The sequence below is a fragment of the Aethalodelphis obliquidens genome, unplaced genomic scaffold (assembly GCF_003676395.1).
Source record: "Aethalodelphis obliquidens isolate GAN/ISIS:26980383/991018 unplaced genomic scaffold, ASM367639v1 scaffold2, whole genome shotgun sequence".
In the NCBI taxonomy this organism is placed as follows: domain Eukaryota; kingdom Metazoa; phylum Chordata; class Mammalia; order Artiodactyla; family Delphinidae; genus Aethalodelphis; species Aethalodelphis obliquidens.
The window spans coordinates 44,193,995-44,220,697 of record NW_020837946.1 but is presented as its reverse complement, the minus strand read 5'-3'; the positions used below and the strand labels follow the sequence as shown (position 1 = coordinate 44,220,697).

General features: G+C 37.2%; 1 protein-coding gene across 1 annotated transcript in view; it reads left to right on the top strand.

Moving 5' to 3' along the window:
• The window catches only part of ANKAR (ankyrin and armadillo repeat containing), an 88,324-nt gene that overhangs the window by 42,201 nt on the left and 19,420 nt on the right, over positions 1 to 26,703 (top strand). The window contains exons 13-17 of the mRNA XM_027126056.1: positions 11,482 to 11,723; positions 11,895 to 12,048; positions 12,133 to 12,294; positions 24,692 to 24,798; positions 26,473 to 26,595. Of these exons, the coding sequence (XP_026981857.1) occupies positions 11,482 to 11,723; positions 11,895 to 12,048; positions 12,133 to 12,294; positions 24,692 to 24,798; positions 26,473 to 26,595 (788 nt within the window). The remainder of the gene's footprint in view (positions 1 to 11,481; positions 11,724 to 11,894; positions 12,049 to 12,132; positions 12,295 to 24,691; positions 24,799 to 26,472; positions 26,596 to 26,703) is intronic.

Sequence of the window (26,703 nt, the reverse complement as noted above, 5' to 3'; positions counted from 1 at the left end):
AGGGGATTACAAAAGAGTTTTATTAATTCCAATATCCTCTTAACTCTTCTGAACCACTCTAAGATTTCATGCATTAAGGTAAAATGGCCCCAAAGTAGATTCACATGCAGTTTCTTAAGACTATGGACTTGTTAACATCTCCTTAACATCTCCAAGGGGTTCCTCAACCTTTGCTGAGTTTGGTTTGTTTGAGGTCTTTGCTTTACCATCTTTAGCTGTTTGTTTCATACTCTTCCCCATATGTATGTACATGCATACATGTTTTTGTTCCTACAGTGCTTCTTATTTCATCTTTTCTAATGCATGCAATTGTCCTGTTCTGTGTTATTAACAAAGGTTTATATAATAACACAACACCACCATGGAAATTCAAATATGTGGTAGAAAGTATATGAAATGATTTTCAACTCCAAACTATCTGAGCAAAATTTAAAGAGTAACCTCATCCTTCTGAAAATGATTATTCATACATTTCACTGCAGAAATATGTTTTCTCCAGATTCTCTGGGATGTTATGTAATGTATAGTATGAGCTCATTATCTTCTAAAATCTGGAACTTTGGAATTCTGAAAGGGTTTTAGATAGAAAAAAAACCCCAAAACACCTCCATAATTAGGCTTCTTTCACCCAACTCTTAATGTTGGAGTTCCTCAAGCTTCTGTTCTTGGTCTGCTGCTTTTTTCACACAGCACACGCTTCTTAAGCAATTTTATTTACTCTTAGTAACTTCATTACATTCATAATCTATTTTCCCAGTTCTCTATCGAAATCCCTGACCTCTCCTCTGAGCTTCAGAGCTAGTCTGGATTATTGAGGTGTAAATAAAGACAGCCCTCTCCCTTTAGAATTTGGGTGCAATTCATAAATAGACACAAGAATGTAATGGAGATCAAAACTTCAGTAACAGCTGGAAAGCTTGCTTTGAGAAAATAGCAAAAAGATAGCACCAAAAGGAAGCTAAGCCATGCATTTGCAATGACTCATTATTTTATGGGGGTAATGAGTAACATTCCTGAGTGGGAGATGAGAGTAGGAATTTCTACTTTTTGGACTGATGCAGCAATATGGGGTAAGAGAAAGAATGGTTCCCTTCACACTCTCTTAATTTTATTACCTTGTTAGCTGAAAAACATCCCAAGTGTTACTAGAGTGATCTATCTAAAATACAAAATTGATTATATCTTTCCCTTCCTTTAAATTATTCAGTGGCTCTTTGTCACCTATGATAATGTCCAAAGTTTTAGCACAGCCTATCAGCCTTCTAAACTTCCAACTTGGAAAGGAAATAACCTTCCTGTTATTTCCTGTCACTCCTTTCCTCTCTTATTTTATTCTCAATTAATATTGAACTTATTGCTATTTCATACTTCTGGCCTTTGAGCTTGCTCCACAAGGCTAAGGACTTTGTTTTGTTGGTTCGTCATAGTTTCCCAGTACCTAGGACACTCCTAGTAGCCACTCAATAAAATATTTGCTGAATATATAAGTGATTGAATGATAAAAATATTCATAACAAAAAAGTTAATATATTTGACATAAAGTGAGTATGTAAATTGATATGAACAATAAGGCCTTAATAGACAGACAATTAACCTGAATAGAAAGTCTATGAAAGAACAAATGCTAAATTTAGAGAGTGTGGTTGCTTGAATTTAAAAACACCTTTTTGTACAGTTTTAACTTCTGGAAGCATATTGATGTCTTCACATTAAAAAAAAAAAACTACATTAAATCTACAAGACAGAAGGAGGAATCTAAAATTGAATACAAACAAAAACAAATGAACCCCATTATATATCAAATGAATTATATAGCTAGATTAAAAAGAAAAAAATGAACACAGGTAACTTTTTTTAATTTTAAAGTAGCTTTTTAAAGTAACTTTGAGCACAGTGCTTTACTATACAGCTTCAGTCTAGGGGAGAAAAAAACATATCTTGAATTCTTCTTAGTGGATTTGTATTTCATAGTGATATGGGTAAAACAGCTCTGAACCTGTGTTATAAGTATTGTAGGACTGACCAAATCAATAAAGTGTTAATATTATTGGGTTCTCACTGTGAAAAGAAATATACAGAATGTGGAAAGGCAATAAAGAATCCTGTGGGGTTGGACTGGAATTGGAAAATTGGAAATATATATATTTTCCTAGCCTTGTCTGCTTAAAGAGTCTAGTAGCAATGACACTTGAGTAGCAATGAATATACCTAGTACCAAATCTTTATTTCTAAATACCATTCCTCATTAAAAGAAACCAGAGCTTCTTGGAGAAATGGTTGATTCCGGGGCTGGGGCAGAGCAGGTACGTGGTAAGTCCAAAACATCGTATTGTGGCAGAAAGTAAGAAAATGCGCCCCCCTCAAATGGAGGTGTATCTAAAGGACACAGGGGTCAACTTGAAGGAACTCCCACTGGCCCTTCAAGTTGGACAATCTTGGACAATTGCCAAATCTTGGACAGAGAATCAATACAAATAATGAAATTAATGGATTATAACTCATTGAATAAAATAAAAATCCAAGAGCCCATCTTGATGATAAGTGGATAAACAAGGAAATAAATAAATAGAGAAGTAGGGAGAGCTCTTCTTTACAGTAGAATGCAACTGATAAGTGTGAAGGGAGCAGTAGATTTGGAAAATAAACATTTTGCAAACATCATAGTAAAGATTGGTTTGGGCAAAAATCAGTTGTTGCCAAATCTTAGGAGAGTTCTCTGACTTATTTTTGCAACTTTTCTCTGAATTTTATTTTATTTCATTTTTTGGCTGCACTGGGTCTTCGTTGCTGCATGCAGGCTTTCTCTAGTTGCAGCGAGCAGGGGCTACTCTTCGTTACGGTGCACAGCCTTCTCATTGTGGTGGCTTCTCTTGTTGCAGAGCACAGGCTCTAGGTACACAGGCTTCAGTAGTTGCAGCATGCAGGCTCAGTAGTTGTGGCTCACGGGCTCTAGAGCACAGGCTCAGTAGTTGTGGCGCATGGGCTTAGTTGCTCCGTGGCATGTGGGATCCTCCTGGATCAGGAATCGAACCCATGTCCCCTGCATTGGCAGGAAGATTTATAACCACTGCACCACCAGGGAAGTCCCCTCTCTACATTTTAAAGAGAACAATTACAACTTGTTAATATGCATATATGAAAATGTTTAGATTTACTAGTAACCCAAAACAAAGTGAGACACCATTTTTTTGCCTATTTATGTATTTATTCTTAATGATAATATCTGTACTTAAAAAGTTACAGTGACATTGATACTCTCATACTCTGATTATTGGAGAGTAGGATGCTATTATCATATCATTTGAAAAGCAGTTTTCTGGGGACCAGGTCAGGTTCAAGACAGCAGCATAGGAAGATGCTGAGCTAACTTCCTCCTGCGGGCACACCAAAATTACAACTACTTGCAGAGCAACTATCTCTGAGAACAACCTGAAGACTAGCAGAAAAGATTTCCCACAACTAAAGATATAAAGAAGGAACCACAATGAGATGGTTGAGGGGGCAGAGACATGGTCTGGTCAGGACCCACACCCCCAATGTAGTGACCCACAAGTGGGAAAGATATCACGGCCCCGTAAGTCCTCCCAGGGTAGTGAGGAGTCTGAGCCCCATATCAGGTTCCCCAGCTAGGGCATCCTATGCAAGGAAAATAAGCTCCCAAAACTTCTGGCTTTGAAAACCAGTGAGGCGTATGTTTGGGAGAGCCAGAGGGCTGTAGGAAACTGAAACTGCTCTTATGGGTGCATGCAAAATCTCACATGCTCTGAGCCCCACTGCAGAGAGGCAGCAGTTTGAAAGGTGCCTAGGTCAGACCCACTTGCTCATCTTGGAGAGGCCTCTTGGAGAGGCAGGAGGCAGCTGGGACTCCTACTGGGGAATGAGACACTGAGGCAGCTATTCATGTGATCTTCTACTGTGCTGACACTGATGCTGGCAGGCACATTTTGGAATCCTCCTTCTAGCCTATTAGTGCTAGGGGCCTGCCCCACCCACCAGCTTGCCTGCATCACTGGCTTCGCAACTGTCTAACCACCAGAGCCTGCCCTGCCCACCAGTGTGCCCACAGCAGCCACACAAGGCAGGACCTCTCAGTCAGCCAGACCAGGAGCCAGTCCTGCCTACCAGTGTGCCCAAAGTAGCTGGCCCCACTACAGCAGAAGGGGGCATATAGCCCACATAAGGACACCCTTTGAGCATCTAGCTCTGGTGGCCAGAGGGGAGCATGCTGTTGGACTCCATAGGACATCTCCTACATAAGGCCACTTCTCCAAGATTGGGAGAGAGAAGGAACCTACCTAATACATAGAAATAAATTTGGAGACTTAGGCAAAATGAGGAGACAGGTGAATATGTTCTAAATGAAGGAACAAAACAAAACCTCGGAAAAAGAACTAAATGAAACAGAGATAAGCAATCTACCTGATAGAGTTCAAGGTAATAATCATAAAGATGTTCACCAAACTTGTGAGAAGAATGGATGAACACAGTGAGAACTTCAACAGAGTTACAAAATATAAAAAAGAACCAATCAGAGCTGAAGAATACAATAACAGAAATGGAAAATATACGAGAGGGAATCAATGGTAGAGTAGATAATATAGAAGAATGGGTAAGTGATCTAGAAGACAGAGTAGTGGATTCACACAAGCTGAATGGAAAAAAGAAGTAAAAAATTTTTAAATGAGGATAGTTTAAGGGACCTCTGGGACAACATCAGGTGTACCAACATTCACATTATATGGGTCCAAGAAGGATAAGAGAGAAAGGGCAGAGAACTTATTTGAAGAAGTAATAGCTGAAAACTTTCCTAACCTGGAGAAGGAAACAGACATCCAAGTCCAGGAAGCACAGTGTCCCAAACAGATGAACCCAAAGAGGTCCACACCAAGACCCATTATAATTAAAATGTCAAAAATTAAAATCTTAATCTTAAGAGCAGCAAGAGAAAAGCAGTTAGTTACATATAAGGGAACTCCCATATCAGTTGACTTCTTGGCAGAAACTTTGCAGTCCAGAAGAAAGTGACATGATATATTCAAAGCGCTGAAAGGAAAAAACCTACAACCAAGAATACTCTACCTGGCAAGGTTATCATTCAGAATTGAAGGAGAGAGAAGAGTTTTACAGACAAAAGCTAAAAGAGTTCATCACCATTAAACCAGCCTTACAAGAAAGGTTAAAGGGAGTTCTCTAAGCAGAAAAGGCCACAACTAGAAATAATAGAATTATGAAAGAAAAAATATCACTGGTAAAGGCAAACATATAATAAAGATAGTGGATTAACCACTTACAGAGCTAGTAGACAGCTTAACATGGGGAGGGGGTAAAATTTTAGAGTTTTTAAAATGTGTTCAAACTTAAGAGATCATGAACTTAGAATAGACACCTATATACATAGGTTGTTACATATGAACCTAGTGGTAACCATAAACCAAAAACTTATAATAGATACACAAAAAATGAGAAAGGAACCCAAACATAACACGAAAGATACTCATCAAGTCACAAGGGAAGAGAGCAGGAGAAGAAAAAAGGAACAGAGAAGAACTACAAAACAACCAGAAAACAGTTAACAAAATGGCAATAAGTACATGCCTATCAATAATTAATTTAAATGTAAATGGACTAAATGCTCCATACAAAACATATAAGGTGGCTGAATGGATAAAAAACAAGACACATAAATATGCTGCCTACGAAGACTCATTTTATTTTTATTTATTTGTTTTTAAAATAAATTTATTTATTTTATTTACTTATTTTTGGCTGCATTGGGTCCCTGCTGCTGCGTTCGGTCTTTTCTCTAGTTGCAGTGAGCAGAGGCCACTCCCCACTGCGGTGCACGGGCCTCTCACTGCAGTGGCCTCTCCTGCTGCGGAGCACACACTCCAGGCATGTGGGCTTCAGCAGTTGCGGCACGCAGGCTCAGCAGCTGTGGCCTGTGGGCTCTAGAGCACGGGCTGTAGAGTGCAGGCTCAGTAATTGTGGCACACTGGCTTAGCTGCTCCACGGCATGTGGGATCCTCCTGGGCCAGGGTTCAAACCTGTGTCCCCTGCATTGGCAGGCGGATTCTCAACAACTGCACCACCAGGGAAGCCCCCAAGACTCATTTTAGATCTAAAGATACACACAGACTGAAAGTGAGGGGATGGAAAAAGACATTCCATGCTAATGGAAATAAAAAGAAAGCTGGAGTAGCAATACTTATATCAGACAAAATAGACATCAAAACAAAGACTGTAACAAGAGAAAAAGAAGAGCATTACATAATGATAAAAGGTATCAATCCAACAAGAAGATATAACATGTATAAATACATATACACCCAAAATAGGAGCACCTAAATACATAAAGCAAATATTAACAAACACAAAGGGAGAAACTGACATTAACACAGTAATAGTAGGGGACTTTAACACCCACTTACATCAATGGACAGATCATCAAAACAAAATCAATAAGGAAACATTGGCCTTAAATGATACATTAGACCAACTGAACTTAACAGATATATATGGAACATTCCATCCAAAACCAGCAGAATACACATTCTTTTCAAGTGCATATGGAACATTCTCCAGATATATAGCTTGCTAGGCCACAAATCTAGTCTCAACAAATTTAAGAGGATAGAAATTATATCAAGCATCTTTTCCGACCAAATGGTATGAAATTAGGAATCAATTACAGGAAAAAAAATGAGAAAAACACAAAAACACGTAGAGACTAAACTACATGTTAATTAAAAAAAAAAAAAAAAACAATGGGTCAATGAAGAAATCAAAGAGGAAATCAGAAAACACCTTAAGAAAAATAAAAGTACAACTTTGCAAAATCTATAGGACTTAGCAAAAGCAGTTCTGAGAGAGAAGTTTAGCAATACAGGCCTATCCCAGGAAATGAGAAAAATCTCAAACAGTCTAACCTTACACCTAAAGGAACTAGAAAAAGAATAACAAACAAAAAAATTAGTAGATGGAGGAAATAATAAAGATCAGAGTGGAAGTAAATGAACTAGAGACAAAAAAAGATAGAAAAGATAAAGGAAACTAAGAGCTGGTTGTTTGAAAAGATAAACAAAATTGATAAACCTTTAGCCAAACTGATCAAGAAAAAAGAGAGAGGGCCCAAATAAATAAAATTATAAATTAAAAAGGAGAAATTCCAACTGACACCACAGAAATACAAAGGATCATAAGATACTACTACAAACAATTATACACCGACAAATTGGACAACCTAGAACAAATGGATAAACTGAATCAGGAAGAAATAGAAGCAGACTGCTACTAGCAGTGAAACTGAATCATTAATCAAAAAACTCCCAATAAACTAAAGAATTCACAGGGGAATTCTTCTTTTTCTTTTTTTTTTTTTTGCGGTACGCAGGCCTCTCACTGTTGTGGCCTCTCCCGTTGTGGCTCTGGACGTGCAGGCTCAGTGGCCATGGCTCAAGGGCCCAGCCGCTCTGCGGCATGTGGGATCTTCCCAAACCGGGGCACGAACCCGTCTCCCCTGCATCAGCAGGCAGACTCTGAACCACTGTGCCACCAGGGAAGCCCCGTGAATTCTTTTTTTAATAAAAATAATGCTATGGGGCTTCCCTGGTGGCGCAGTGGTTGAGAGTCCGCCTGCCGATGCAGGGGACGCGGGTTTGAGCCCTGGTCTGGGAAGATCCCACATGCCGCGGAGCTGCTGGGCCCGTGAGCCATGGCCGCTGAGCCTGCGCATCTGGAGCCTGTGCTCCGCAACGGGAGAGGCCACAGCAGTGAGAGGCCCGCGTACCGCAAAAAAAAATAAAATAAAATAATGCTATGAACGTTTGTATACAAGTATTTTTTTAAGGTTTTTTTTTTTTAATTAATTAATTTATTTTTGGCTGCATTGGGCCTTCATTTCTGCGCACAGGCTTTCTCTGGTTGCAGAGAGTGGGGACTACTGTTCATTGCAGTGTGCGGGCTTCTCATTGCAGTGGCTTCTCTTGTTGTGGAACATGGGCTCTAGGTGCACAGGCTTCAGTAGTTGCAGCACATGGGCTCAGTAGTTGTGGCTCACAGGCTCTAGAGCGCAGACTCAGAAGTTGTGGTGCATGGACTTAGTTGCTCCATGGCATGTGGGATCTTCCAAGACCAGGGATCAAACCCGTGTCCCTTGCATTGGCAGGCTGATTCTTATCCACTGTGCCATCAGGGAAGTCCCTTCACAGGTGAATTCTATCAAACATTTGTAGAAGAGTTAATACCTATCCTTTCCAAACTATTCCAAAAAACTGAAGAGAAAGGAACACTTCCAAACTCCTTCTGTGAGGCCACCGTTGCCCAAATGCCAAAACCAAAGAAACTACAAAAAAAAAAAAAAAAGAGAGAAAATTACATGCCAATATCCCTGATGAACATTGATGCAAAAATCCTCAACAAAATATTAGCAAATTAAATTCAACAATACATTAAAAGGATCATACATGATCAAGTGGCATTTATCCCAGGGATGGTTCAATGTCCACAAATTAACCAGTGTGATATACCACATTAACAAACCAAGGATGAAAATTCTATCATCTCAATAGATGCACAAAAAGCTTCTGACAAAATTCAACATCCATTTATAATAAAAACTCTCAACAAAGTGGGTATAGAGGTAATATACCTCAACATAATAAAGGCCATATATGACAAAATCACAGCTAATATCATAGTCAACAGTGAAAAGTTGAAAGCATTTCCTCTAAGATCAGGAATATGACAAGGATGCCCACTCTTGTCACTTATTCAACTAGTAGTGGAAGTTCTAGCCACAGCAATCAGAAAATAAAATAAATAAATAAAGAGACTCTAAATTGGAAAGAGAAAAGTAAGATTGTCACTGTTTGCAGGTGAAATTATACTACTATATATAGAAAACCCGAAAGAGGCCACCAAAAAACTATTAGAACTAATAAATGAATTCAGTAAATTTGCAGGATACAAAATTAATATACAGAAATCCATTGTGTTTCTGTACACTAATAATCTATCAGAAAGAGAAATTAAGAAAACAATACCATTTACAATTCCATCAAAAATAATAAAATACCTAGGAATAAATTTAACCAAGGAGGTGAGAGACCTGTATTCTGAAAACTGTAAGACATTGATGAAAGAAATTGAAGTTGAAACAAATAAATGGAAATATGTACCAAGCTCGTGGACTGAAAGAATTAATGTTGTTAAAATGGCCATACAACCCAGGGTAATCTACAGATTCAATGAAATCCTTAATAAAATATCAATGGCATTTTTCACAGAGCTAGAACAAATGATCCTAAAATTTGTATGGAACCACAACAGACCCAAATAGCCAAAGCAATCTTGAGAAAGAAGAACAGAGCGGGAGGTATCACACTCCCTGATTTCAAACTATACTACAAAGCTATAGTAATCAAAGCAGTATCATGCTGGCACAAAAAGAGCCACATAAATCAATGGCAAAGAAAGAGAGCCCAGAAATAAACCCATGCTTATATGGTCAATTAATCTGTGACAAAGGAGGAAAGAATATACAATGGGGAAAAGATAATCTCTTCAATAAATGCTGTTGGGAAAACTGGACAACTTCATGCAAAAGAATCAAACTGGACACTTTCTTACACTGTATACAAAAATAAACTTGAAATGGATTAAAGACTTAAATGTAAGACCTGAAATTTTAAAACTTCTAGAAGAAAACAGGCAGTATGCTCTTTGACATTGATCTTAGCAATATTTTTTGAATATTTCTCCTCAGGCAAGTGAGACAAAACCAAAAATAAACAAATGGGACTAAATCAAACTAAAAAGCTTTGCATAGCAAAGGAAACCATCAACAAAATGAGAAAACAACCTACTGATTGGGATAAAATATTTGCAAACAATATATCTGATAAAAGCTTAATATCCAATATATATAAAGAACTCAAATGACTCAACGTTACAAAAACAAAAACAAAAAAAACAAAACCTAACAATCCAATTAAAAAGTGGGCAGGGAACCTGAATAGACATTTTTCCAAAGAAGATATACAGATGGCCAAGAGACATATGAAAAGATGCTCAACATCACTAATCACCAGGGAAATGCAAATCAAAACCACAATAGATATCATTCACACCTCTTCAAAGGGCTATCATCAAAAAGATAGCAAATGACAAGTGTTGCTGAGGGTGTGGAGAAGAAAGAACCCTCTAGCACTGTTGGTGGGAATGTAAATTGGTGCAGCCACTATGGAGAGCAGTGTGGAGATTTCTCAAAAAATTAAAAATAGAACTACCAAATGATCCAGCAATTCCACTTCTAGATGTTTACCCAAGGAAAACTTATACCCTAATTCAAAAAGATAAAAGCACCCCTATTTTCAGTTAGCATTATTAACAATAGTCAAGATATTGAAGCAACCTAAGTGCCTACTGATAGATGAATGAATAAAGAAGATGTAGTATATATACACAATGGAATATTTACAGCCATAAAAAAGAATGAAATCTTGCCATTTGCAGCAATATGGATGGAACTAGAGGGTATTATGCTAAGTGACATAAGTCAGACAAAGACAAATATCATATTACTTATGTGTGGAATCTAAAAACCAAAACAAATGAACAAACAAAATAAAAACAGACTCATAGATGCAGAGAACAAACTGGTGATTGCCAGAGGCAAAGGGAGTTTGGGGGTTGTGCGAAATAAGTGAAGGGGATTAAGAAGTACAAACTTCCAGTTATAAAATAAGTCACAAGGATGTAGTATACAGCATAAGGAATATGGCCAGTAATATTGAAATAACATTGTATGGGAATAGATGGTTACTTTTTGAGTTGATCATTTCATAATGTATTTAAATATCAAATAACTATGCTGTACACCTGAAACTAACATAATATTGTATGTCAACTATACTTCAATTTAAAAAAGAAGAAAAAGGGGAGAAAAAAAATAAATTTACTGCAAATGTATTAAGTTATTCCAATAGTTCCTAGGACTCTTATAATAAGGGAAAAAAATACAAACAGGAAGGAAATGTGCCAAGATTTCTCCTAAGCATTGTTTAAAACAGTGAAAAGTTGGAAACAACACATTATTTTTTAAAATGCAAATGTTTAAGGAAATGTGATACACCCATTAATGGAATATTTAGGAGACACTGATGTTCATAAAGAATGGGAAAAATTTTATGGTAAATTAAAATGCAGGATACTGTGTTTATAGTACCACTATATTAAATATGTAACACTAAAATTATCTATATTTACATATTATATATATTTATAAAAGTAGTGGATGAGATTAAATGAAATGTTTGTGCTTGGGTGGTGAAAGTCTGGACAGTTTTATTTTTTCTATTTTTCTTTATTTTCTAAACTCTATAAATTTGATTTTCAAATATGGGGAACTAGTGATATATGCTGCATTTTTATGTTCTTACTTTTTAAAAGATTTATTTAACTGGTTCTTGAATTCATTTGAAGATGTGTTGACAGCTGTATCTTCTGTTACAATTGCTGAGGTTGCACGTGACAATAAGGAAGTTCAGGATGCTATGGCTATGGAAGGAGCCATTCCTCCTCTGGTGGCTCTTTTTGTGGGAAAACAGCTTGGTGTTCAAGTGAAGGGTGCAATGGCTGTGGAAGCACTGGCAAGTTACAACCCTGCTATACAGAGAGCATTTCTGGAAAAATCACTAAGTAAATATCTTTTAAAACTCCTCAAGGTAGGAATTTTATGATTCTTTTTCATTTTTCTTAGATAAAGCATTCAATGTTGAATTTAATTAAGTGAAAAGAAAACTAAAACCAATTCTAGAATAAACATTTTATCAAACATAGATTCCTACGGTATTCAATAAATCCTCATTGACTGAATAGAATACTTTTTTAAATAGGCATTTCAAATAGATGTTAAGGAACAAGGAGCTGTAACACTTTGGGCCTTGGCAGGACAAACACTAAAACAACGAAAGTATATGGCAGAACAGATTGGATACAACTTTATAATAAATATGCTTTTATCACCATCAGCTAAAATGCAGTATGTTGGTAAGTTATTTTCTATGCATAAATCTGTACAATATAGAACCAGACATTGGAGTATCACACATGTTTCTTGCTTATTGTTGCCAGGAGGTGAAGCAGTCATAGCGCTAAGTAAGGACAGCAGGATACACCAAAATCAAATATGTGAAGGGAATGGAATTGCACCACTGGTTCGCTTACTAAAGATTAGTAAAATAGCTGAAGGAACACTTCTGAGTGTCATCAAAGCAGTGGGATCCATCTGTATCGGTTTGTACGTTTATTCTCAGTTTAAAAAATATCTTCTCTTCTTCTCTTAAAAAATATCTTCTCTTCTTCTCTATCCCTACTGTTGCAGCCCTTAACGATATTTAACCTGTTATTATAATGTTTTTATTTCTCCAAGACCTTAATGAGTAAAAGTGGTGTAGTTAAGCATATTGTATCAGTCTTGCTCTTGAGTTCTGGTTAGAATGAGAAATGAGGACCATGAGCCTTGGCTATTTTGACTTAAAGGGATCTCCTTTTTTAAGTTAAGAGAAAAATATTTCTTATTTTGAATCTCAGGAACTATATGTTTTTGAAGATATAGAAGTGTTTCTAGTGCTGTGGCACATTTTTCGATTCCAGTCTCTTTCCGTAGTGATTCTTTGTTTACATAGTGGCCACTAGGCCTAGTTGTTCCTTTCTTTGCAGAGGAATTAACCTTTTGGGATATCTGAAAAATGTTGTGGAATTGTTGGTGATTGACTTACCAAAAATAAAAAATCAGGTTCTTTGCTGACCTGCATGAATGTATGGGGACTGATTGAGACTGCTTCCTGTAGGCAAGAGAAAAAAAAACCTAAAACTTTATTTCTAGTCCATTGTATTTCCAGAAAAAATAAATTAAAAATTCTAGCTGAAGAACATAGGACTTGGTTTCAAAAATTTTTTTTTCCTTTTTTCTTAGAAAAGCTACTTTACTGAAATTCACTAACTGCTTGCAGGCAATCAAGTCAGGCAAGATAATTTTGTTGTTGTTGTTGTTGTTTTAGCCAGAGTCTATGGTATAAATTATTTCTAAAATTCTAGTAAATGATAATACAAAGATAACTGATATATGTGTGTGTTTTCAATTTCTTCTCATTAGTTTACTTCAAAGCTGTCCACATTTGCCATAGACAAGTTCTTGCCATAGACAAGAACTACAGAAAAAAACTCTTGCTTTCAAACTCACCAGCTTAGACTCTTTACACACACATACCCCTTCCTTTTTCTTCTTCATCATGTTTATGTTTTCTTCTATACCCTTGAACATATAGAACATATTTAAAATAGCTGTTTTAACATCCCTGTAACTAGTTCCAGCCTATCTGTTATTTCTGGGTCTCTTGCTATTGGCTGATTTTTTTCTTGATTATGAATCATATTTTCCTGCTTCTTTGCACACCTAGTGCTTTTAAAATGTGAGTGTTTTTAAAAGTGCTATTGAAATACAGTTTACATATAAGAAGATATTTAAATAAAATAAACAATAGAATAAAATATTAAATACATTATTTAGAGTGTACAGTTTGATGAGTTTTGACATATGTATTCAGCACTGACACCATCAGCACAATCAAGTAAGTGAATATAATCATCACCTCCAAATGTTTCATTGTCCCTTCCTAATTCCTCCCTCTTTGCACCCCATACCCAGATAACCACTGATCTGGGTTTTTTTTTCTTATGGTCTGAGAATAGCTTTATTGTATTTTACATATTAAAACATAAGCTTCTGATTTTTTTCTTTAAAAAATAATGTGCTGATTTGAATTTATGACATGGATCCTAACAGCACAAAATTACTTTTAAAATTTGATATTAAATGATCTTACCACTGATTTTTCTATAACTATGGATTAGTTTGCATTTTCTAGAATTTTATGTAAATGGAATTATACATGTGTACTTTTCTCTTGCTTCTTTCACTCAGCATGATTATTTTGACATTCATCCATATTATTGTATCAAATATCAATAAAATACTTCTCTTTCAATGCTGAGTAGTATTCCATTGTATGGTGTGATGGTTAGTTTTATGCCTTATGATATACATACATACATACATATATATCCCATTGGTTCTTTCTTTGGAAAACCCTAATGCTTATGGATATATTATGATTTGTTTACCCATGCACCCATTGAAGGACATTTGGATTGTTTCCTGTTTCTTGCTATATTGTAAATAAAACTGTTACGAACATTTCTCGTGGGTAAATATCTAGAAGTAGGATTGCTGGGTCATATGGTAGGTGTATGTTTTACTTTTAAAGAAACTGCCAGATTGATTTTCAAAGTAGTGTTACCACTTTGCACTTCTACTAGCTGTGTGTGAGTTCCAGTAGCTTCACATCCTCATCAACATTTAGTATGGTAATTTTATTATTGTAGTGGATATGTAGTAAATCTTATTGTGGTTTTAATTAACATTTTCCTAATGACTAATGATGTAGAGCATCGTTTCATGTGTTTATTTGTCATTTGTATATCTTCATTTTTTTTCAATGTTTCTAACAAAACTTCTAATTTTATTTTATTTTTTGTATTTTTTTAACATCTTTATTGGAGTATAATTGCTTTACAATGGTGTGTTAGTTTCTGCTTTACAACAGAATGAATCAGTTATATATATACATAGGTCCCCATATCTCTTCCCTCTTGCGTCTCCCTCCCTCCCACCCTCCCTATCCCACCCCTCCAGGCGATCACAAAGCACCGAGCTGATCTCCCTGTGCTATGCGGCTGCTTCCCACTAGCTATCTACCTTACGTTTGGTAGTATATATATGTGCATGCCTCTCTCTCGCTTTGTCACAGCTTACCCTTCCCCCTCCCCATATCCTAAAGTCCATTCTCTAGTAGGTCTGTGTCTTTATTCCTGTCTTACCCCTTGGTTTTTCATGACATTTTTTTTTCTTAAATTCCATATATGTGTGTTAGCATACGGTATTTGTCTCCCTCTTTCTGACTTACTTCACTCTGTATGACAGACTCTAGGTCTATCCACCTCATTACAAATAGCTCAATTTCATTTCTTTTTATGGCTGAGTAATATTCCATTGTATATATGTGCCACATCTTCTTTATCCATTCATCCGATGATGGACACTTAGGTTGTTTCCATCTCCGGGCTAATGTAAATAGAGTTGCAATGAACATTTTGGTACATGACTCTTTTTGAATTATGGTTTTCTCAGGGTATATGCCCAGTAGTGGGATTGCTGGGTCATATGGTAGTTCTATTGGTAGTTTTTTAAGGAACCTCCATACTGTTCTCCACAGTGGCTGTATCAATTTACATTCCCACCAACAGTGCTAGAGGGTTCCTTTTCTCCACACCCTCTCCAGCATTTATTGTTTCTAGATTTTTTGATGATGGCCATTCTGACTGGTGTGAGATGATATCTCATTGTAGTTTTGATTTGCATTTCTCTAATGATTAGTGATGTTGAGCATTCTTTCATGTGTTTGTTGGCAGTCTGTATATCTTCTTTGGAGAAATGTCTATTTAGGTCTTCTGCCCATTTTTGGATTGGGTTGTTTGTTTTTTGTTATTAAGCTGCATGAGCTGCTTATAAATTTTGGAGATTAATCCTTTGTCAGTTGCTTAATTTGCAAATATTTTCTCCCATTCTGGGGGTTGTCTTTTGGTCTTGTTTATGGTTTCCTTTGCTGTGCAAAAGCTTTGAAGTTTCATTAGGTCCCATTTGTTTATTTTTGTTTTTATTTCCATTTCTCTAGGAGGTGGGTCAAAAAGGATCTTGCTGTGATTTATGTCATAGAGTGTCCTGCCTATGTTTTCCTCTAAGAGTTTGATAGTTTCTGGCCTTACATTTAGGTCTTTAATCCATTTTGAGCTTATTTTTGTGTATGGTGTTAGGGAGTAATCTAATTTCATACTTTTAGATGTACCTGTCCAATTTTCCCAGCACCACTTATTGAAGAGGCTGTCCTTTCTGCACTGTACATTCCTGCCTCCTTTATCAAAGATAAGGTGACCATATGTGCGTGGGTTTATCTCTGGGCTTTCTATCCTGTTCCATTGATCTATCTTTCTGTTTTTGTGCCAGTACCATACTGTCTTGATTACTGTAGCTTTGTAGTATAGTCTGAAGTCAGGGAGCCTGATTCCTCCAGCTCCGTTTTTCATTCTCAAGATTGCTTTGGCTATTCGGGGTCTTTTGTGTTTCCATACAAATTGTGAAAATTTTTGTTCTAGTTCTGTGAAAAATGCCTGTGGTAGTTTGATAGGGATTGAATTGAATCTGTGGATTGCTTTGGGTAGTAGAGTCATTTTCACAATGTTGATTCTTCCAATCCAAGAACATGGCATATCTCTCCATCTATTTGTATCATCTTTAATTTCTTTCATCAGTGTCTTATAGTTTTCTGCATACAGGTCTTTCGTCTCCTGAGGTAGGTTTATTCCTAGATATTTTATTCTTTTTGTTGCAATGGTAAATGGGAGTGTTTTCTTGATTTCACTTTCAGATTTTTCATCATTAGTGTATAGGAATGCCAGAGATTTCTGTGCATTAATTTTGTAGCCTGCTACTTTACCAAATTCATTGATTAGCTCTAGCAGTTTTCTGGTAGCATCTTTAGGATTCTCTATGTATAGTATCATGTCATCTGCAAACAGTGACAGCTTTACTTCTTCCTTTCCGATTTGGATTCCTTTCATTTCCTTTTCTTCTCTGATTGCTGTGGCTAAAACTTCTAAAACTATGTTGAATAAGAGTGGTGAGAGTGGGCAACCTTGTCTTGTTTCTGATCTTAGTGGAAATGCTTTCAGTTTTTCACCATTGAGGATGATGTTGGCTGTGGGTTTGTCTTATATGGCCTTTATTATGTTGAGGAAAGTTCCCTCTATGCCTACTTTCTGGAGGGTTTTTATCATAAATGGGTGTTGAATTTTGTCGAAAGCTTTCTCTGCATCTATTGCGATATTCATATGGTTTTTCTCCTTCAGTTTGTTAATATGGTGTATCACGTTGATTGATTTGCATATATTGAAGAATCCTTGCATTCCTGGAACAAACCCCACTTGATCATGGTGTATGATCCGTTTAATGTGCTGTTGGATTCTGTTTGCTAGTATTTTGTTGAGGATTTTTGCATCTATGTTCATCAGTGATATTGGCCTGTAGTTTTCTTTCTTTGTGACATCCTTGTCTGGTTTTGGTGTCAGGGTGATGGTGGCCTTGTAGAATGAGTTTGGGAGTGTTCCTCCCTCTGCTATATTTTGGAAGAGTTTGAGAAGGATAGGTGTTAGCTCTTCTCTAATTGTTTGATAGAATTCTCCTGTGAAGCTATCTGGTCCTGGGCTTTTGTTTGTTGGAAGATTTTTAATCACAGTTTCAATTTCATTACTTGTGATTGGTCTGTTCATATTTTCTATTTCTTCCTGATTCAGTCTTGGCAGGTTGTGCATTTCTAAGAATTTGTCCATTTCTTCCAGGTTGTCCTTTTTATTGGCATGGAGTTGCTTGTAGTAGTCTCTTAGGATGCTTTGTATTTCTGCAGTGTCTGTTATAACTTCTCCTTTTTCATGTCTATTTTTATTGATTTGAGTCCTCTCCCTCTTTTTCTTGATGAGTCTGGCTAATGGTTTATCAATTTTGTTTATCTTCTCAAAGAACCAGCTTTTAGTTTTATTGATCTTTGCTATCATTTCCTTCATTTCTTTTTCATTTATTTCTGATCTGATTTTTATGATTTCTTTCCTTCTGCTAACTTTGGGTTTTCTTTGTTCTTCTTTCTCTAATTGCTTTAGGTGCAAGGTTAGGTTGTTTATTCGAGATGTTTCCTGTTTCTTAAGGTAGGATTGTATTGCTATAAACTTCCCTCTTAGAACTGCTTTTGCTGCATCCCATAGATTTTGGGTTGTCGTGTCTCCATTGTCATTTGTTTCTAGGTATTTTTTAATTTCCTCTTTGATTTCTTCAGTGATCACTTCGTTATTAAGTAGTGCATTGTTTAGCCTCCATGTGTTTGTATTTTTTTACAGATCTTTTCCTGTAATTGATATCTAGTCTCATAGCATTGTGGTCTGAAAAGATACTTGATACAATTTCGATTTTCTTAAATTTACCAAGGCTTGATTTGTGACCCAAGATATGATCTATCCTGGAGAATGTTCCATGAACACTAGAGAAAAATGTGTATTCTGTTGTTTTTCGATGGAATGTCCTATAAATATCAATTAAGTCCATCTTGTTTAATGTATCATGTAAAGCTTGTGTTTCCTTATTTATTTTCATTTTGGATGATCTGTCCATTGGTGAAAGTGGGGTGTTAAAGTCCCCTACTATGAATGTGTTACTGTCGATTTCCCCTTTTATGGCTGTTACTATTTGCCTTATGTATTGAGGTGCTCCTATGTTGGGTGCATAAATATTTACAATTGTTTTATCTTCTTCTTGGATCAATCCCTTGATCATTATGTAGTGTCCTTCTTTGTCTCTTCTAATAGTCTTTATTTTAAAGTCTATTTTGTCTGATATGAGAATTGCTACTCCAGCTTTCTTTTGGTTTCCACTTGCATGAAATATCTTTTTCCATTCCTTACTTTCAGTCTGTATGTGTCTCTAGGTCTGAAGTGGGTCTCTTGTAGACAGCAAATATATGGGTCTTGTTTTGGTATCCATTCAGCCAATCTGTGTCTTTTGGTGGGAGCATTTAGTCCATTTACATTTAAGGTAATTATCGATATGTATGTTCCTATTCCCATTTTCTTAATTGTTTTGGGTTCGTTATTGTAGGTTTTTTCCTTCTCTTGTGTTTCTTGCCTAGAGAAGTTCCTTTAGCAGTTGCTGTAGAGCTGGTTTGGTAGTGCTGAACTCTCTCAGCTTTTGCTTGTCTGTAAAGGTTTTAATTTCTCCATCAAATCTGAGATCCTTGCTGGGTAGAGTAATCTTGGTTGCAGGTTTTTCTCCTTCATCACTTTCAATATGTCCTGCCACTCCCTTCTGGCTTGCAGAGTTTCTGCTGAAAGATCAGCTATTAACCTTATGGGGATTCCCTTGTGTGTTATTTGTTGTTTTTCCCTTGCTGCTTTTAATATGTTTTCTTTGTATTTAATTTTTGACAGTTTGATTAATATGTGTCTTGGCATATTTCTCCTTGGATTTATCCTGTATGGGACACTCTGTGCTTCCTGGACTTGATTACCTATTTCCTTTCCCATGTTAGGGAAGTTTTCAACTATAATCTCTTCAACTATTTTCTCAGTCCCTTTCTTTTTCTCTTCTTCTTCTGGAACCCCTATAATTCGAATGTTGGTGCGTTTAATGTTGTCCCAGAGGTCTCTGAGACTGTCCTCAGTTCTTTTCATTCTTTTTTCTTTATTCTGCTCTGCAGTAGTTATTTCCACTATTTTATCTTCCAGGTCACTTATCCATTCTTCTGCCTCAGTTGCTCTGCTATTGATCCCATCTAGAGTATTTTTCATTTCATTTATTGCGTTGTTCATCATTGTTTGTTTCATCTTTAGTTCTTCTAGGTCCTTGTTAAATGTTTCTTGCATTTTGTCTACTCTATTTCCAAGATTTTGGATCATCTTTACTATCATTATTCTGAATTCTTTTTCTGGTAGATTGCCTATTTCCTCTTCATTTGTTAGGTCTGGTGGGTTTTTATCTTGCTCCTTCATCTGCTGTGTGTTTTTCTGTCTTCTCATTTTGCTTATCTTACTGTGCTTGGGGTCTCCTTTTTGCAGGCTGCAGGTTTGTAGTTCCCGTTGTTTTTGGTGGCTGTCCCCAGTGGCTAAGGTTGGTTCAGTGGGTTGTGTAGGCTTCCTGGTGAAGGGGACTAGTGCCTGTGTTCTGGTGGATGAGGCTGGATCTTGTCTTCCTGGTGGGCAGGTCCATATCTGGTGGTGTGTTTTGAGGTTTCTGTGGACTTATTATGATTTTAGGCAGCCTCGCTACTAATGGGTTGGGTTGTGTTCCTGTCTTGCTAGTTGTTTGGCATAGGATGTCCAGCACTGTAGCTTGCTGGTCGTTGAGTGAAGCTGGGTGCTGGTGTTGAGATGGAGATCTCCGCCATTTGATATTATGTGGAGCTGGGAGGTCTCTTGTGGACCAGTGTCCTAAAGTTGGCTCTCCCACCTCAGAGGCACAGCACTGACTCCTGGCTGCAGCACCAAGAGCCTTTCATCCACACGGCTCAGAATAAAAGGGAGAAAAAATAGAAAGAAAGAATTAGTAGAAGTATAAAGAAAGAAAGAAAGAAAGAAAGGAGGGAGGGAAGGAGGGAGGGAGGGAGGGAGGAAGGAAGGAAGAAAGGAGGGAAGGAAGGAAAAAAGAAAGAAGATAAAATAAAATAAATTAAGATAAAATATAATAAAGTTATTAAAATAAGAAAATAATTATTAAGAGAAAGAAAAAAAAAAAACAATGGATGGATATCGAGCCCTAGGACAAATTGTGGAAGCAAAGCTATACAGACAAAATCTCACATAGAATCATACACATACACACTCACAAAAAGAGGAAAAGGGGAAAATATCATAAATCTTGCTCTCAAAGTCCACCTCCTCAATTTGTGATGATTTGTTGTCTAAAGGAGGGAAGAAAGGAAAGAAAGAACGAAGATAAAGTAAAATAAAATAAAGTTATTAAAATAAAAAGTAATTATTAAGAAAAAAAAAACGGACAGATAGAACCCTCGGACAAATGGTGGAAGCAAAGCTATACAGACAAAATCTCACACAGAAGCATACACATAAACACTCACAAAAAGAGGAAAAGGGGAAAAAATAATAAATCTTGCTCTCAAAGTCCACCTCCTTAATTTGGGATGATTCGTTGTCTATTCATGTATTCCACAGATGCAGGGTACATCAAATTGATTGTGGAGCTTTAATCCGCTGTTTCTGAGGCTGCTGGGAGAGATTTCCCTTTCTCTTCTTTGTTCTCACAGCTCCAAGGGGCTCAGCTTTGGATTTGGCCCTGCCTCTGCGTGTAGGTCACCGGAGGGCGTCTGTTCTTCACTCAGACAGGATGGGGTTAAAGGAGCAGCTGATTCGGGGGCTCTGGCTCACTCAGGCTGGGGGGGGAGGGGCACGGAGTGCGGGGCGGGCCTGCAGCGGCAGAGGCTGGCGTTGCACCAGCCTGAGGTACGCCGTGCATTCCCCCCGGGGGAGTTGTCCCTGGATCCCGGGACCCTGGCAGTGGCGGGCTGCACAGGCTCTCCGGAAAGGGGGTGTGGATAGTGACCTGTGCTCACACATAGGCTTCTAGGTGGCGGCAGCAGCAGCCTTAGCGTCTCCCGCCCGTCTCTGGGGTCTGCGCTTTTAGCCGCGGCTTGCGCCCATCTCTGGAGCTCCTTTAAGCAGCGCTCTTAATCCCCTCTCCTCGCGCACCAGGAAACAAAGAGTGAAGAAAAAGTCTCTTGCCTCTTCGGCAGGTCCAGACTTTTCCCCGGACTCCCTCCCGGTTAGCCGTGGCGCTGTGTTCATGCCGTCAACCCCAGTACTCTCCGTGCGCTCCGACCGAAGCCCGAGCCTGAGCTTGCAGCCCCGCCCGGCCCAGCGGGTGAGCAGACAAGCCTCTCGAGCTGGTGAGTGCCGGTCGGCCCTGACTCTCTGTGCGGGAATCTCTCTGCTTTGCCCCCTGCACTCCTGTTGCTGTGCTCTCCTCCACGGCTCCGAAGCTTTCCCCCTCTGCCACCCGCAGTCTCCGCCCGCGAAGGGGCTTCCTAGTGTGTGGAAACCTTTTCTCCTTCACAGCTCCCTCCCACTGGTGCAAGTCCCGTCCCTATCTTTTTGTCTCTGTTTATTCTTTTTTCTTTTGCCCTACCCAGGTACGTGGGGGGTTTCTTGCCTTTTGGGAGGTCTGAGGTCTTCTGCCAGCATTCAGTAGGTGTTCTGTAGGAGCTGTTCCACGTGTAGATGTATTTCTGGTGTATCTGTGGGGAGGAAGGTGATCTCCGCGTCTTACTGTTCCGCCATCTTCCCGGAAGCCCTGTATATCTTCTTTGCTAAAGTATCTGTTCAAATATTTTGCCCATTTTATACATTGTGTTGTCTTGAGTTGTAAGCCTTCTTTATAAATTCTAGATACAGCTCTTTTCTTGTTGTTGTTAGATGTACGTTTTGCATAAATTTTCTTCGAGTCTGTGGTATTTTTCCATTTTTGTAACAGAGTCTTTTGAAGAGGTGAAGTTTTAAATTTTGATGGAGTCCAATTCATTGATTTAAAAATTATTCAGTTTGTAGGTTTTGTGTCCTCTTTAAGAACTCTCTGCTAAACCCAAGATCATAAAGTTTTTCTGTTTTCCTCTATATTTTGATGCATGATACATTTTGAGTTGGCTGAGATTCATTTTCTCACATATGGCTGCCCAACTGCTTCAGCATCATTTATTGAAAAGATTATCTTTTCCTCCATTGAATTAGTTAGGCACTTTTGTCAAAAATCAATTGACTAGATATTTGTGGGTCTATTTCTTGACTTTTTATTCAGTTCTATTTAACTATTTGTCCATCTTTATGTTATACTCACTGTCTTAATTACTGTAGGCTTACTGTAAATCTTGAAAGCAGATAGCATTAAGTCCTTCGACCTTGCTGTTTTTCAAAGCTGTTTTGGATGTTTCAGTTCCCTTGTATTGCCATATAATTTAAAAGATTAACCTGCCAATTTCTAAAAAAGATCCTTCTGTTATTTTGATGGGAATTGCATGGAATCTATAAGTAAAGTTGGGGAGAACATGCATCCCATTAATATCACGTTTTGTAATCCATAAACACGGTATATTTCTCCATTTATTGCGCCTTCTTTAATATCTCCCAGCAATGTTTTATAGTTGCCAATGTACAACTCTTGCACATTTTTCGCCAGTTTTACCTTAGGTATTTCATATTTTAAAATCATGCATAAGAAATTTTGATTGACTGCTGGGCATTGTGAGTTTTAAATGGATATATGCTGGATCTTATTGTTTTCCTTTACAGAGAGTTAGGCTTTATTCTGGCATGCAGTTATTTTACTTGGGATCAGAACCTTTTGCACCTAGCTTTTAACCTTTCCTAGGACAAGTCTAGAGCAGCCTTTACGTTGGAACTAACTTAACTCTGTGCTTTTGGGATGATTCCTTTCAGAGGACTCCATCTCTTTGTATAGCCCCGTGTATTATGAGGTATCTACACTCCGGCCAGTAGGAACACAAACCATCCCTAGACAAGTGTGAGCTCTGAGAATTGTTCAGCCTACTGATTCTTTTCCCAACTTAATTTTTGAGTTCCATTCCATTATTAACGTGTGAAGGTTCAGTCAGAGCTTTGAGGGTGTTCATCTTATAACATTACCATCATCATTATAATCATCATTATTAAAAATAGTAATTTTTTTGAAACCAACCTCCAGCATCTTCACCTCTTGAAATCTCCCTACCTACTCCTTTTCCACCTACTCTGAAGTGAGCAATACCTCTTCTGTGCTTCAAGTGTAGTTTTCTAACCTCTGTCAAAGCACTTATTGCATGGTATTGAAATCATATATTTAAATAGTTGCTCACCCTATAAAATATAAACTCCTTGAGGGTAGAGATTCTAAGTCCTTTTTTTAGCCCTACCTCCTACCTCAGTGCCTGGTGTACCAGGCATTCAATACCTGTCGGTTGAATGAAGATTATTCATGTAATTAGTGTTTGTGTACATCCCCTGGTGGCCAGTGTGGGGGGAGTAGGGGACAAGGAAACCAAAGTATTCTTTGCTCCTTCTATAATATTTCCCTTAGTCCCTTCAAACTTCCCCAGGTCATAATAAGTAGGTGGTTTCTCTTTATTGTTCATAAAGGAGCCCAATCTTGTATTTATATTTAAGTATGTAAACCCACTGCATATGTGTTGTGACATTTATTGGCAAAAGAACAAAATTTAAATTGTTTGTGCATGTCCACTAGAAAGAGATGATCTGAATTTCTTCATTGAGATTAGACCTGCAATTTAAAGTAGTATGTTTAAAAGGAAAAGTAAGATTATCTTTTTAGTATGTGTATTTAAGGAATCCAGAAATTTAACCAGGTGATTACTCGAGTTATTTTTATAAAAAAAACTTTTTATGGGCTTCCCTGGTGGCGCAGTGGTTGAGAGTCCGCCTGCCGATGCAGGGGACACGGGTTCGTGCCCCGGTCCGGGAAGATCCCACATGCCGCGGAGTGGCTGGGCCCGTGAGCCATGGCCACTGAGCCTGTGCGTCCAGGGCCTGTGCTCTGCAACGGGAGAGGCCACAGCAGTGAGAGGCCCGCGTACTGCAAAAAACAAAACAAAACAAAAAACTTTTTATGGAAAACAGTAGCAACTATAAGCTAAAGTACCTTGTACATAATAATTTTTTAATAAATGATAGCTATTACATTATTATTCCCTGATAGTCCAGCACTTCTAATTTCTTTGTTCTGTGACTATTAGAAAACCATCTACACTTCTAACAGTAAATTTTCCGTGTTTATCCACTTTGCCTTTTAAAAAATTAATTAAGGAAAAATAGTGTCAATATAGCATTTCTTTTTGTAATTTACCAACCATATTACACTAGGACACATTATCAACCAAATATGTTGAGCTATGTTTGACTTTACCATTTTCAAGATGGAAAAAATATTATCTCATGGAGTTGTGGATTCTTACAGGTGTCGCCCATACAAGCAATCCCATTAGTCAACAGTTTCTTGTAGAAGAAAAGGCCTTTCCAGTACTTATCCAACTACTGAGAAATCACCCTTCTCCTAACATTAAGGTATATATAAGATTTTTTTGTGTGATATAGTAAAAATTAACATAAATGACTTTTTAAGAATAATTTGTATCTTTAGGCAAGCTCACAAGTATAATAAAAATATTTAACCTTTTAAACAAAATCGTAGAAGTTTAAACAAAAAAGTTGCTACAAAGATAGTAGCAAAGATACCACTAAATTTTATTAAAATATGGTTTCTTCAAATATAATAAGAAAGTCTCATGTCTTTACTCATCAAAGAAGTTTTATTCCTCAGATATTTGATTATCCATAGAATTTCTTCCCTACTTCCTCAGATAATGGTTGCTAAAACTGGGTGGGGATAATGAGGATGTGTGATTTATGTAGCAAAATTTCTCAAATATAAGTGAATCCTGTCAGTACCACACCATCAATACAGCCCTGCCGTCTACAAAGCAGTCTGTGTTGTCTGGCAGCAATAGTTATCTCAAGGGTGGACACTGCTAGGTATTAGTATGAGTTGTTGAGGAGTCATTCACTCTTCCATTTACTCCTAGTAAAATGCCTTTAATAAAACGACATTCACATCTATTCAAATCCTTTACTAAGGTTTTAGAAATTCAGGACGTCTATACTTGGCCAGACAGAAATTATAAGGACAAGAAATATATTTTCTCTTCAAAATTTGGTATGTGTTTTGCTGGAAATGAGAAAATAAAAATAATATAGGAGTAAAATATATAAGTAAACATAGCATTGTTTCTTTTAAGGAATGTGTTTATTATCAGAAAAGATGTCATAAGTTATCTGGCTTTTCTTGCTGTGAAAGAGATTATTTCATTACAGGAGTTGATTGGGGAAACAAAAAGAAGAGGCATATGCTAGCAATTTTTTGGCTTGAATTATACATAAAAACTGCAACGACTTTTAAAGTATAAATAAATTTCACAAGATGAAGGAAAATGCCACATAAAAATACATTTTTATTTTAAAATGTGCATTTTCATGGCCAGTTTACTTCAACTGCATCTATCTGTATTTCAGTATACATTTTCACTGAGTTCTTAAACTTCTTAAAACAAAACATAAATACATTTTAATACTTTTCCTCAAGTAAGATTCTATAGTAATTTTGCAATAATAATCATGCTTTTCAAATTCACACTTTTCATAGAAATGCATGGTGTAGTGCTTTAAAAATTTGTCTACTGAGCCCAATAATAAACAAGGTTCATTAGCAACCTCCTTAAATGACTCCAGAGCTAGAAGAGGAAAACTTCCTCAGGTCTACCTGCCAGTGTTTTGCTTCAATTAATTCAATGGTCAGTAGCTAACAAGCAGTTCAGAACAGCTTTATAATTCATGCTAGGAAATTAAAAAAACCTTTTTTTAGATGTAGAAGGAATGCAACTATGCACTTAAGAGAAACTTCTTCACATGTCCTGCAGGCCCTTGTTGCCTCCCGCTATGCCCTCAAATGAAGCTTTGTGATTGTGCAGCACACAGAAGGATATTTTCTCAGCTGTTAAAAATTATAAGGGACATTTCTCCAGAAGTTGTAAATGCCACTCTCTAAATACTAGTCAGAGAGATGGAATTAATGGATTTTATGGTATCTTTGAATTGGTATATCCTATATAAATATTTGTATAATGAAATATGTCATTTGATAAACCATGAGTGAAAAACAATTTTTGAAAATCACATTTTTAGGTTGAAGTGGCATTTTCCTTGGCATGCATTGTCCTAAGGAATGAGCAGTTACAGAATGAATTACAAGAAAATGAAGGATTTAATTATGCTGATGTCCTTTATCTTCTTCACTCACAAGATAAGGTAATAACTATACAAAATATTAGAGCTCATTTAGAAGAAAATGATTTTTAGACTACATCCTCAAAATTTCATCAAGTTTTTTTCATGGCAATATTCAAATGTATTATT